At 44.8% G+C, this 13,865-nt stretch overlaps 1 protein-coding gene across 1 annotated transcript in view; it reads left to right on the plus strand.

Moving 5' to 3' along the window:
* Nucleotides 1-24: 24 nt before the first annotated feature.
* Nucleotides 25-13,865, plus strand: part of APAF1 (apoptotic peptidase activating factor 1) — a 101,898-nt gene continuing 88,057 nt past the window's right edge. The window contains exons 1-4 of the mRNA XM_044981728.1: nt 25-277; nt 9,897-10,073; nt 11,158-11,347; nt 13,595-13,792. Coding sequence (XP_044837663.1) covers nt 9,936-10,073; nt 11,158-11,347; nt 13,595-13,792 — 526 coding nt within the window. The 5' untranslated portion in view covers nt 25-277; nt 9,897-9,935. The remainder of the gene's footprint in view (nt 278-9,896; nt 10,074-11,157; nt 11,348-13,594; nt 13,793-13,865) is intronic.

The following is a 13,865-nucleotide window of genomic DNA, read 5'->3' on the forward strand; positions in this document are numbered from 1 at the left end:
GCCAGGGATGGGGGTGGAGTCTGTTGCTTTGTGCCGCGGCCGCCCATTGCTGGGGACTGGGAGGCGCCTGCCGGGCTGCGGGCTGTTCTTCAGCCCCGGTCTCCCAGCCCCTCGGAACGAGGAAGTGGCCGCTGGTTCCGGGGCGCCTCTCCCCGGGCTGGCGGCGGCGCCGTGCCCGCCCCTGCCCCTGCCCCGTCCGGCGTCCGAACCTGTTGTTTTGAGCCGGCGCCGGCCTCCCCGAGACCCTGCTCCGCGCGCCGCAGGGGCTGCCGGCCAGGTAACCGCGCGCCCGCAACTGCCCCGGGACTGGGGAGGGGCACGGGCGGGGTGGGCTGCGAGGGTGCAGCGGCCTCTGCCTCCCCGCGGCCTCCCCCACTTGCTGCCGCTCGGGCTGCGAGTGTTTATGGGGCGGGCGGGCGAGCGGGCGGGGGGGAGTGAAGTGAGCCGACGAGCTTCATTTTTCCGTTGGTGCCTTAGCGTGGCGGCCAGGGACCCCGTGTGACACCCGCCGGGCGCCCAGGGACCTGTGAGGCGCGGGGCCGGCGGAGGGGAGCGACCCCCCGGGGAAAGTTGTGCGGCCGCGTTAAGTTTCGTATTTCCACGACTTGCCTGTAGGAGGCGTCAGACCCGCTCCGTTGCCGAAGCCAACGGGGCGAAGCTTCTGCCGCGGCCAAGCGCCCCTGGAGTTCGACGAGGTAGGGGCACCTGGCACGTGCTGGGCTGGGGGCGGCGGGGGTGGTTTTGCCGAACTGTGCCTGGGAAGTCGCCTTTGGGCTTTTGGGCCTGGAGGGTGCTATTGATAGGCACCTTTGAAGCTGAAGTGGTCCCGCTGATCTGGTATATGGAGATTACATAGCTGCTGTTGTCGTCTTTGTAAATTATCTCGCATGACTCGTTAGTGCGTGTCTGGATATGCATTTGAATTCTCTTTATATTTTGGAGACAGTTTTTCTTGCCTGGATATTTTTTTCAGTCTGAGTTTTATTTTAGTTGGAGTTCTGCTTCATGGTGTATGTAATTAATCCTTGTGGTGGTAATCACTTGCAAGAAAATGCTGGTTGGGTTTTTGTATTACTTCAGTGTATTTATTATACATGAGAATAAATAGGAACTGTTTTGTCTTTATTGGACAGTTGTGTATTCTGTTTAGTACATGCCTGATTCCTTCCCTAAAAGCTGGCATAATAGGGAGATCTAAGTATTTGAAAGGAGATCTATCTCCTTGGGGAGACTTAGAACATATATTACTATTTACTTAATTAAATTAAATTATTATTTAATATTACTCTTTAATTTAAAATAAATAGTTTAGGCCCAAACTTTGATTTAAGAGATTTCATGATTTTTTTTTAAACACACTTATGTAATATTGAAAACCAAAGGGTGGTACCTTGTGTTAATGCAAATTCTGTTGCTACAGGCGCCCCCTGCCAGACCTTAGTAGACCAGTGATTAATTTACTTCAGTACTGCTGTCTCTGATAGTGTCCAGAACCAAATGTTTCAGAGGAAGGCTTAAGAAACTCCATATAATACTCCTGGGGGAATTCTGTGCCACTGAGCGTGGGCAGATTTCTTCGTTTTCCTGCAGAATAATAGATTCTGACTGGGAAGCAAAGGAAAGCCATGAGAGGAATCACATGTCCCTCCCCAGCAGCCGTCTCAAGCACAGGGCCATCCTTAGGCATATGTAGCATACGCTGCTGTGTAGGCCACTACTAAATTTGGGGCACCACCGATGGGACAGGACACCAGCATGACAGTGCATTCTGAGGGAGGGTACTGATTGCTGAGGTCTCTCGGAAGGGGTGGGGGAACTCACCCGTGTGTGTCACTTTCTCTTCACCGTCATGAGGTGGGCTGGGTGGTATCCTTTTGCTTCCCATCATAATGTGTGTTTTTTCTCCCCACTCCCCCCCACCCTCGCCCCATGCAGGGATGGGTGTAGTGCAGGAGCTGCTCGGGCTGGCTGCATGCCAAGAAAGTGAAAGTGACTCACTTTCTCGGCAACCAGCCTGAGCGCCTTTGCTCCAAGTGTCCGCATGGGCTGGATTGGAATGCACACAACTGGCTGGGCTGTGGAGCACGTCTCTCGCCCAGTGGGCGTGGTGGCCTGGCAGCAATCCATCCAATCCAGAGGGAGATGCCCGGGGCAGGAAGAGCTGCCGTAGGTCCTGCATTCCCGAGATGCCGCACTTCACCATTGTCTGTGGTGCCGATGGCGGTGCCCAGTGGTGTGACCTGACCTGAGGGGTTGCTGTTGCCACTCTGCACCCCAAGAGGTGGATTTTAGGGTCCTGCGGCTTTCCACCTATCTCCTCCTCTACTGCAGCTGTTGGACCAGCAGGCCGGGGATGAGCCAAGCATGAAAGCAGTACTGTGTTGCCATTGATCAGCTTTGAGCATTTTTTTTTTCAACATTTTGTTTTGCGCAGGGATCAGAATAGACCGGTTTTCCCTTTTTTGCCAGAGTCTTGGTGCCATTTTAAATACCTTTTATCAAAGTCATGTTCAATTGTTATTTAACAACTTCGTTTGCCAAAAATGCTTGCTAACAATCCTGAATCCAATTTCAATATTAAAAAAAAAAAAAATCAATCTTAGCCAAAACCAGAAAAGCAAGTTGTTGACAATTATTTATGACAAGTTTGGTTAAAATGTTGATAGGCTTTCCTATAGCCCTGTTACTGCTAAATAGAGCCCTCCAACAACTGTAATATGCTTATCTCCTTACTAGTGTATATAATGACCATATGTCATACTAAGACTCTCTTTCTTTCTTTTTTTTCAGTGAGACAGTATAATTTTTGCCAACCCGGAGGTCTTAAGTTTTCGCAACGTTTTGTCCAACTTTCATAAAGTAAATACATGGTTAACATGAATTAAAAAGGCAAGGGACACTTCCTTGTGAAGAATCTGTGCAGCAGATCATGCTAGTTCCATAAAAAGTGTCAGGTTTTTGATGGAACGCTAGAGGCAGTGATTTATCATGTATTTCTGGCAGTGCCCAAAATGTGCTGCTATTGCTAATGTCTTTCCAAACAAAAATAAGGCACAATTTAAAGACTGGACAATTTTAAGATCAGACATATGAACAGGCAGAGCTTAGCGGTGTGGGTGCAACACAGAAATATCTCAAATAATATTTTTTTTCTCAATAAGCTCTTTATGGAAAAGAGTGGCTCTTCAAGCAGTCGTGCTGCTAGCACAGTACTCTGATATCCAGTCAAGATTGCAAGTGATCAGAAGTTATCATCACCTGATAACTCAGTTATCTATGTAAAATGAACTGGTGATTGAAGTTCAATGTCATAATTGACATTGTTTATCAGAAAGGATGAGAGACAAAACCTGGAGAGGGTCCTTCTGTAACAAGGGCACATTAGGTTGGAAAAAGAAATTAGTTTGGCTCTGTTTATGCTGCACTAATTTTAGTGGATAGGACTTCTGTAACATTTCTGTCCTACCTTAATCCAGATGAGCTGATTCTGTGCTGACTTCATTTTGGTCACTTTGTGCTTTCACCTAGGAATAAAATTAGGGTCCTATTTTCCCGCTGCTTGGAAACCCAGCTTCTTAAACTGGATAATTGCCATTGTTCTATTTAGAGTATAAGGTTGAGATAGAGTTGTATCTAACATTAACTGACGCCCACTACGCATTTAAAACTAAAAAGTGACTTTGAAAAATGACATGGGTTTCCAACTCTACTTCTAAAAATGTGATAAATGATTCCTTAACTGTAATCTGTGCTGAATCACTAATGTCGACAAATCTCACTACTAACGACATCTGTTCTTGATGACTTATGTCCAGATTGCAACCTAACATTACAGCAAAATATTTTGCCAAAGAAACCAATGAAATAATTTTGTCTCTCACTTTACCACTAATTAGAATGATCAGTTCATTTTGAATACTTGACCAAACAGTGGTCATGTATTTCATTTTCAGTTACTTTTCAGAGATGTTCATTCATCATTGTGTCTCAGTCAGGGTGGAGTGTCTCTACACTAGCTCAAGGTCACAGACTCACGACTATCCTATATTAGTTATTTTAAATAATATTTCTGATAATCTGACAATAATTTAAACAGTTATTTCTTTAAAAAACATCCTTATAAGTTACAATGTCGTATTGAAAACAACTTTCCATGTCACACACAAAAAAAAAAAAACTAAAACGGAAAGATGAAATAGAATTAGCTATACAAGCACAGAAGGGTTCTATACTTAAGTTTGTATGTCATGAAAACAACGAAGTTGATCAAGATCATCAAAGAAAATCAAAGAACTGCCAAAGAAAATGTTTATGCAGACAAAGCTCAAAAACTCAACAAAACACAGAACAATCATTTGAAACAGATGCAGACACAAAATGAAATCACAACAGTTGAAACTGTGTAATGGCATGGGATATGGATGACATTGGCGCATGGCTGGAATCTTTAAACAATGAATTACGCACCATTATACTTGAGAGAGGCCCCATGAGAATAGAAGGTCCTGAATATACTAAAGACATTAGAGGTAGGAAATTCACAGGAAACAATTACTACAAAAGACTTTCTAACTTTGAAATTGTCAACAGACGGTGACTTGTGTATTCTACATGCAGGGATGCTGTATTTTGTTTCCCGTGAAAGATTTTCAACAGGTGCTATTTTAACATAGCAACCGTGGGTATTAATGATTGGCAAAATCTTAGTCACACATTACCGCAACATGAAAAGGCACAACACCACATTGAAAGTATGCACAAATGGTCTGAGCTGAATGTAAGGTAAAAAAAATCAGACAACTCTTGATGCCCAAAATCAAAGATTGCTAGAGTCAGAGAAACAGCATTGGTGGTGTGTTCTTGAATATCAACAAAAACCTTGCTTTTAGAGGAAGTGTTCAGAAATTATACCAGCCCAAAAATGGCAATTTTGAGGGCCTTGTACAACTGCTGGGAAAATTTGACACAGTGATGAATGAACATCTCCGAAAAGTAACTGAAAATGAAATACATGACCACTGTTTGGTCAAGTATTCAAAATGAACTGATCATTCTAATGAGTGATAAAGTGAGAGACAAAATTGTTTCATTGGTTTCTTGGCAAAATATTTTGCTGTAATTCTAGGTTGCACTCTAGACATAAGTCATCAAGAACAGACATCGTTAGTAGTGAGATTTGTCGACATTAGTGATTCAGCACAGATTACAGTTAAGGAATCATTTATCACATTTTTAGAAGTAGAAGACACTACAGGTTTAGGACTTCTTCAAGCTCTCCTTGATGAACTAAAACAGGAGTCGGCAACCTTCCAGAAGTGCTGTGTCGAGTCTTATTTATTCCCTTAATTTAAGGTTTCGCATGCTGGTCATAAATTTAAAGTTTTTAGAAGGTCTCTTTCTATAAGTCTGTAATATAGAGCTAAACTATTGTTGTATATAAAGTAAAGAAGGTTTTTAAAATGTTTTTAAGAAGCTTCATTTAAAATAAATTAAAATGCAGAGCCCCCTGCACCAGTAGCGTAGCTAGGGGGAGAGCAGAGCAGTGGCCGCTCCCCCACCGAGCAGAAGTGGCGCCTTTTTAATTTTACTTACCTGGGAGCGGAAAAAAAAAGGTACCACTCACTGCGGTGCTTTTACTGACAGGGCAGCGCTCCGGGTCTTCAGCGGCGGGACCTTCACTCGCTCCAGCAGCATTTCGGCAATGAAGCTTCAGGGCTGCCAAAGACCTGCAGAGTAAGTGAAGGTCCCGCCGCCAAGGTGCTGCCAAAAACCCGGAGCGCTGCCCCGTCAGTAAAAGCGCTGCAGTGGGTGGTGCCTTTTTTTCCCCCCCCGTCTTCCCTCCACCTGACTACGCCACTGGCCAGGACCTGGGCAGTGTCAGTGCCACTGAGAATCTGCTTGCGTGCCGCCTTTGGCACACGTGCCATAGGTTGCCTACCCCTGAACTAAAACAAATGGGATTGTCTGTAATGAACATTAGAGGACAAGGCTATGATAATGGCACCAATATGAGAGGATGCATTTCCGGTGTGCAAGCTAGATTCCTGGCAGAAAATGCATGTGCCTTTTTTGTTCCGAGTGCATGCCACAGCCTTAATTTGATTTCGTGTGATATGGTCAAGTCTTCTGTAGAAGGTATTTCTTTTTTTTTGGTTTGCTACAATGCATTTACAAGCTCTTTTCAGCTTCCGCTCAACAATGGCAAATATTCAAAGCACGTGTCAGTGGTGTTACCGTTAAGCCTCTATCTGAGACATGCTGAGAAAGCAGAATAGAAAGTGTAAAAATGTTGAGATATCAGTCTGAGGAGGTTTATGAAGCACTGGTTGCTATTTTGGAACAAGCTAGAGATCCAAAAGCTAAAAGTGAAGCACAGTCATTGGCCTCTAAAATATCCAGCTTCAAGTTTCTAATATCTGTCATAATCTGGTATGACATTCTTGTTAAAATCTCAAGTGTAAGCAAAATAATGCAGAGTCTAGTGATGCAGCTTGATTCAACACTTACCTTACTAAACAACACACGAGACTTTTTAGTGATATACAGACAAAATGGATTCAGAGAAGCACAGCTTGCAGCAAGAGAGTTTGCAGAGGCACTCAGTGTAGAACCAAAATTTCCAGGTCTGAATGTGACAAGTTTTGAGGAAAAAATGGCAAGCGGAATATGAAGGAGCAGATGAGCCCATTAGAAGATCCAGAAAAGAAATTTGAGGTTGAATTTTTTTAATGTTGTGATGGATAAAGCAATATCTGCCATTGACGAAAGGTTTAATGCCTTACAAGCACACCATGAGGAGTTTGGATTTTTGTATGACATAACTAAATTCTATGAAATAGGAAAACAAGAGCTGCTAATGACAAAGTGCAAGAGCCTAGAGAGTCTCCTGAAACATGGTGATAGTTTTGATTTAAATAAGGGTTTCTCAAACAGGGGTCACCGCTTGTGTAGGGAAAGCCCCTGGCGGGCCGGGCCAGTGTGTTTACCTGCCCCATCTGCAGGTCCAGCTGATCGCGGCTCCCACTGGCTTGAAATAGACTTGAATTGTACGAAGAATTGAGTACATTGTCATCAGTGTTGCCACATGCAAAGTCGGTGATGGACATTGTACCGTTTATTCATACCAGCAAACTTGTACACATTAGGATATATGTCAACATTGCCATTCGTATTCTACTGACAATTCCTGTAACAGAAGCATCAGGAAAACGGAGTTTCTCAAATCTAACGCTCATTTAAAAACTATCTCTGCTCTGCAATGACTCAGGAACGCTTGACTGGTCTTGCTATTCTTGCAGTTAAACAAGACATCACTTTGTCTTTGTCATATGTTGATGTTATTACTTGTTTTGCAGCCAAAAAAGCCGGAAATATTGCTTTTAATTAAAAACAAATCCTTGTTTCAATACCTCTTCATAGAAATTTCCAATAAAATGTTGACAAATTAAAAAAATTATATTATTTGCATCATTCTGTCAATAAATCAGAATTTTTTCTATAGCACTACTTCTTTAGTGCAAGTATGGTCCATCAGTGTTATAGAGTACTTAACTTGTTTAAACTGGTTTTAATAAAGGGCATGTGACAAGTTTTCCAGTACTGTAAGCTTATGTTTGTGTTGCTAAGAGCAAGTCTGGCATAGGGGCACCGATTTAATAATACTGCGTAGGGCATCATAAATCCTAAGGATGGCCCTGCTCAAGCAGGCACGTCAGAAGCAGCCAGGAGAGATGTAAATCAGTGCCTTGGAGATGGGGGGACAGGCAGGGGCAGCTCTAACTTTTTTGCTGCCCCAAGCATGGCAGGAAGGCTGCCTTCGGCGACTTGCCTGCAGGAGGTCCCTGGTCCTGCGGATTCGGTGGCATGCCTGACAGCCGCCCTTGCAGGGACCGGCAGGGCACCCGTGGCTTGCCACCCCAGGCATGCACTTGGAGTACTGGTGTCTGGAGCCACCGCTGGGGACAGGGCTGGGCTGGGTGAGCTTGCAAGACTCTGTCCCTCTAGCTCACTATCACAGTGTGCCTAGCGCAGAGGGTCAAGGCCCCAGTGTGTTTATGGGGCAAGGCCTGGCCCTTGCGCTGTGTCAGAGTCTGGTGCAGCCTCACCACTGAGTCTGTGTCCTGGGGGGAGGAGGGGCTTCAGGGTGACCCCCCCCCACCTCTGTGCAGCCAGTGGTCTGTGCTTTCCACTGAGGCAGCCTCAGTATACACCCCTTGTCCTCATTGCTGTGCCCACCCTACAGAGGCATGGGGATAATAGAAGCTTTTATGGGGAAGTCCTGGGGTGCCTTGGCCAGGAGTGCCATTTAGGGAGGGCGGGGTACCCAGTAGTGGTGGGGGAGCATAGGGTACCTTGTGGTGGTGGGGTGTTGGAGATTGGGGGGCTAATGGTGTGGGATGGGGAGTCAGTCTCCATAAAATAAGAGGGGAGGCCATAGGGCTGTGGCCTGAGGGAGGGGGCAGTGAGTGTGAGAGGAGCAGCTGAGGGGGAAACAGTCCCTGGGGCAAGGATCCTGAGGGAGGGTGAGCTGAAGAAGGGTGGGGGCTATGAGCAGCTAAGTGGATCTTCGGGTCTATTTGCCCCCAGAGAAGCAGGGAGCACTTTCTCCTCTCCCTGGGAAGAGATTGGGGACAGACAGCATTAATATAATGCATTCTCTCAACTGATTAATTTGATCTTTGCCTTCGTCCTCATCTCTCCCACTTTAGGGTAACTTATACCTTGATCCTGCAGTGAGGATCCATTTGGGCGCAGGGGTTTCTTTAACTCTCTATTCCTGGGAGAATCTTTTGTTTTGGGCGCTTTAACTTTGCCAAACGTTTGGGCTGAAATTTTCCATACTGGGGGTCTGCCTAAGGCTGATGTTTTGGTTCCTGAGAATGAGATTAGGGAAAGTATGTTGTTTGTTAAGAAGCTCAAACACCTCCATGCTTTGGAGAATGGACTTGTATTTTGACTGGGGCAGTGGGGGGACTTGTCCTGCCCTGCTGTCAGGGTTGTGCCTTTTGCCTTTGCTGTGAAAATTTGTCCAAATTATAAGTCTTTGAAAAGTCTCAGTTTGTACATGCTTAGGAGAGGCTTGGTAGAATTTGGCAGCTAAATTCTCAGAAGATTCCATCTGCACCGAGCATACTCCATCCCCACACAACTCGTGTCTGCAACTCTACTGCTCATGCACCATCCCTATAGAGCACCTATTGAGCATGCTCTATTCTGGGTTTGCAAGAGCTGAATAAGACTTTGTTAGCAATTTCTCCTTCTGCTGTGGTACCAGGCACAGGAACTGAGAACAGGGAGACTGAGAGCATGGGAGAGAAGATGCCTTTTGCTGGCACACAGCCAGCATGGAGTGGAAGAGGAAGCAGCCTGACTCAGATGCAATGGTGGGTGGAGGAGTTGGAGCAGAAGCCAGAAGGGTTAAATAGGAGGTTGAGGGGCATCAGTAGGAGCAGGGTGTGTGTAAGAGGCAGGCATTGGAAGAGAATGGGGAGTATAGGAGCAGGAGACAGGATTGATGGGGAAATGGAGTGGGGGTAAATTAGAAGTTAGGTAGGAGTTGGGTGGGAATGGACAGAAGCAGGAAGTGGGATTTTCCCTGTGTTTTCTTAATCCGTTACAGTCATCAACCCATCTGGACATAAGCATCTGAGCATTTTGGAGAGAGGATAATATGAAAATCTTTATATAGTGTTCTCAAGAAACACCAGTAGTAGGCTGAAATGTTGGTTGCTTGTGTACTTTCTAGTAAGAAATAATTCATAACATGAAACTAACTGAAGATCAGCTATATTTCAACTGGAGTTAATGTTGGGAATACTGTTGCTACTTTTCTTAAGTTACATTCTATAAAAGGAAATATATTTTAAAATTGATTAGTTTCTTAATGTCTTGACTAGCTCATGTTCCTGTGCAAACTTTTTCTCCACTGAAGAAAAATGGATGTGAAATCTCGAAATCATTTGCTTCTGAATCATGAAGCATTGGTAAGAGACATCAAGACCTCTTACATAATGGATCATATGATTGCTGATGAAGTACTAACATTACAGGAGGAGGAGAAAGTAAAAGCACAGGTAAAATGCAAATCTTCTTAATCACTTTCCTATTTCAGACTGCTCAACATGTTTTAGAATACTCGTTTGAATAGTTTTCTGACATCTTAGGCCAGGGATGGGCAAACTTTTTGGCCTGAGGGCCGCATCAGGTTTTGTAAATTGTATGGAGGCCCGGTTAGGGGAGGAGGTCATGGCCTGGCTCCCACCTCCTATCTGCCCCCTTCCTGCCCCATCCAACCCCCCTGTTCCCTGACTGCCCCCCTGGGACCCCTACCCCATCCACACACCCCCACTCCCTGTCCTCTGACCGCACCCGGACCCTTGCTGCCCCATCCAACCCCTCCTCTCATACCTGACGACCCCCCCCCAGGATCCCTGCCCCATCCAACCCTTCTTCCTGTCCCCTGACTGCCCCCTGCTGCCCCATCCAACCCCCACCTCCTTCCTGAATGCCCAACCCCTGTTTCCCCCCAACCTCCCTGACCCCTATCCACACCACCACCCCGAAATCCCCTGCCCTTTATCGAACCCCCTTGCCCCCTTACCGCGTTGCCTGGAGCACTGGTGGCTGGCAGCGCGGCTGGAGCCAGGCCACACTGCTGCCACCACCACACAGCACAGAGACCGGGTCAGGCCGGGCTCTGCAGCTACGCTGCCCCAGGAGCTCACAACTCTGCCGTCCAGATCATTACGCTGGCAGGGGAGCGAGCTGAGGCTGCAGGGGAGGGGGAAAAGTGGGGGAAGGGCCAGGGCTAGCCTCCCGGGCCAGGAGCTTGGGGGCCAGGCAGGATGGTCCCGCTTGCTGGATGTGGCCCGTGGGCCATAGTTTGCCCACCTCTGTCTTAGGCCATGATTCAGCAAGGTACCTAAACTTTATGTGGGACTATTTACATACCTTAAAGTTAGGTGTGTGTTTGAATATCTTGCTGAATTAAAGTCTTAATGCAGGTCCATTATCTGACCTGTAATAGCAGCTAGTGTTCCTGGCAATAAGAAGCACAGTCCTTAACTAGCCAGGTGTTGGAACTAGATGACCTAATAGATCTCCCAATTTTTGTGATTGTATATAACAAATTATTATTTTTTTGTTTGTTTCTGTTAGACTACACAGAAAGAACGAGCTGCTATGCTAATAAAAATTATTCTTGCAAAAGATAATTATTCATACATATCCTTCTATAATGCACTGCTTCATGAAGGGTACAAAGACCTTGCTGCTCTTCTTCAGGATGCGATCCCTATTATCTCCTCTTGTAATGGAAATAAGTCTATGGATGGAGTTACTTCGTATGGTCAGTATAATGCTTGCATTCTCTATTCTTGAAGATAAAGAGTAGTAGTTATTAATGGTTCCCAATCCTGCTGGAAAGGTATAACAAGTGGGGTTCCGCAGGGGTCTGTTTTGGGACTGGCTCTGTTCAATATCTTCATCATCGACTTAGATATTGGCATAGAAAGTACGCTTATTAAGTTTGCAGATGATACCAAACTGGGAGGGATTGCAACTGCTTTGGAGGACAGGGTCATAATTCAAAATGATTTGGACAAATTGGAGAAATGGTCTGAGGTAAACAGGATGAAGTTTAATAAAGACAAATGCAAAGTGCTCCACTTAGGAAGGAAAAATCAGTTTCACACATACAGAATGGGAAGAGAATGTCTAGGAAGGAGTACGGCAAAAAGGGATCTAGGAGTTATAGTCGACCACAAGCTAAATATGAGTCAACAGTGTGATGCTGTTGCAAAAAAAGCAAACATGATTCTGGGATGCATTAACAGATGTGTTGTGAGCAAGACATGAGAAGTCATTCCTCCGCTCTACTCTGCGCCTTAGAGTAGAGTACTCAACTGGAGTATTGTGTTCAGTTCTGGGCACCGCATTTCAAGAAAGACGTGGAGAAATTGGAGAGGGTCCAGAGAAGAGCAACAAGAATGATTAAAGGTCTTGAGAACATAACCTATGAAGGAAGGCTGAAAGAATTAGCTCAGTGGTTTGAGCATTGGCCTGCTAAACCCAGGGTTGCAAGATCAATCCTTGAGGGGGCCACTTAGGGATCTGGGCAAAAATCAGTACTTAGTCCTGCTAGTGAAGGCAGGGGGCTGGACTCAATGACCTTTCAAGGTCTCTTCCAGTTCTAGGAGATTGGTATATCTCCAATTATTAATTGGGTTTGTTTAGTTTGGAAAAGAGAAGACTGAGAGGGGACATGATAGCAGTTTTCAGGTATCTAAAAGGGTGCCATCAGGAGGAGGGAGAGAACTTGTTCACCTTAGCCTCTAAGGATAGAACAAGAAGCAATGGGCTTAAACTGCAGCAAGGGAGGTTTAGGTTGGACATTAGGAAAAAGTTCCTAACTGTGAGGGTGGTTAAACACTGGAATAAATTGCCTAGGGAGGTTGTGGAATCTCCATCTCTGGAGATATTTAAGAGTAGGTTAGATAAATGTCTATTAGGGATGGTCTAGACAGTATTTGGTCCTGCCATGAGGGCAGGGAACTGGACTCGATGACCTCTCAAGGTCCCTTCCAGTCTATGAATCTATGAAAAATCCTAGTTTAATTACTATAAAATGAGTAACTATATTGCTTCAAGTACTGCTTCCTGAGACAGTTTGATCTGGTATGGCACTAGCCAATGTTTTCATATTTCATCTGGCATATGGGGTGGGGAGAGAGTGATTTTGTGTTAAATTGGTGCAGTTTCATGTCCAGTAACTTTATTTTAAGAAATGTTCTGTTGGTTATTATTTAAATGAAGGCCTACATGTCCCACATTTCCATTTAAATCCAAATACTTGACTGTGAAGTGGTAGTCAGGAGGAAGACCTTTCCTGTCAGCATATTTTAGAGACGCTGAATCTGAGTGTGGAAGTCAAACTCTGAAAATCTCATTCTGCTTGGAAGCTTATTTCCCACCCACAAAACTTTCTTTTATGTTTATTTTATACTTGGGCCATACAAAAAAATTGGTTCAAATTTCTTATCTACCATAAGAGGGTTTCTTTTAATTATAGACTTCAAATTATCCTAAATGCATTCCTAAATTGACATAAACATCTTGTCTGCAGTACTTGTGTTCTGTGACTGATGTGAAATGAGGTGGTGGTTTCTGAGCAGTTGTTAGTGGCACAAGCATTCATATTGCATTTGATCAAATGTGTCATCAGCCTTACTGCAGCTTTATTGATTGTCTAAGTCTAAAAATGTGTCACGGAGGGTGTGTCACTCTTTACCCCAAGGGACCAGTCCTCTAGCTCACAATAGAAATGTAGTCATTGGCAGAGCAGTGTGAGAGAAGAAGCTGATGCCTGTTTTGTAACCTCTCCACCTGTTCTGGGGACAAGCAGTGGATTTCAGCAACTGGTGATCCAGTACTTTTTATGATGGGGCGGGGGGGGGGGAGTTTGGGGTTGATTTATTTTCTCTGTGTGTGTGTGTGTGGTGGTTTTTTCTGTGTTTTGGGGTTTTTTTTTTTTAAAGAGCTGGGAAAAAATCACTTAGAAATTATTTCTGTTTCTGTTTTTTTTTTTACATTTCAGTGAGGACAGTCCTCTGTGAAGGTGGAGTACCACAAAGACCAGTTGTATTTGTTACTCGTCCAAAGCTGATAAAAGCAATTCAACAGAAACTGTACAACTTAAGAAGTGAACCAGGTTGGGTTACTGTTTATGGAATGGCAGGTTGTGGGAAGTCTGTTTTAACAGCAGAAGCACTACGGGATCACCATCTCTTGGAAGGTACAGATGCCCATTCTTTATGCGCATACCAAATTTTCATAAATTATTATAGAGCCTAAGTCCCATTGCAGGT

This window comes from Mauremys mutica, chromosome 1 (genome assembly GCF_020497125.1).
Source record: "Mauremys mutica isolate MM-2020 ecotype Southern chromosome 1, ASM2049712v1, whole genome shotgun sequence".
Lineage (NCBI taxonomy): Eukaryota > Metazoa > Chordata > Testudines > Geoemydidae > Mauremys > Mauremys mutica.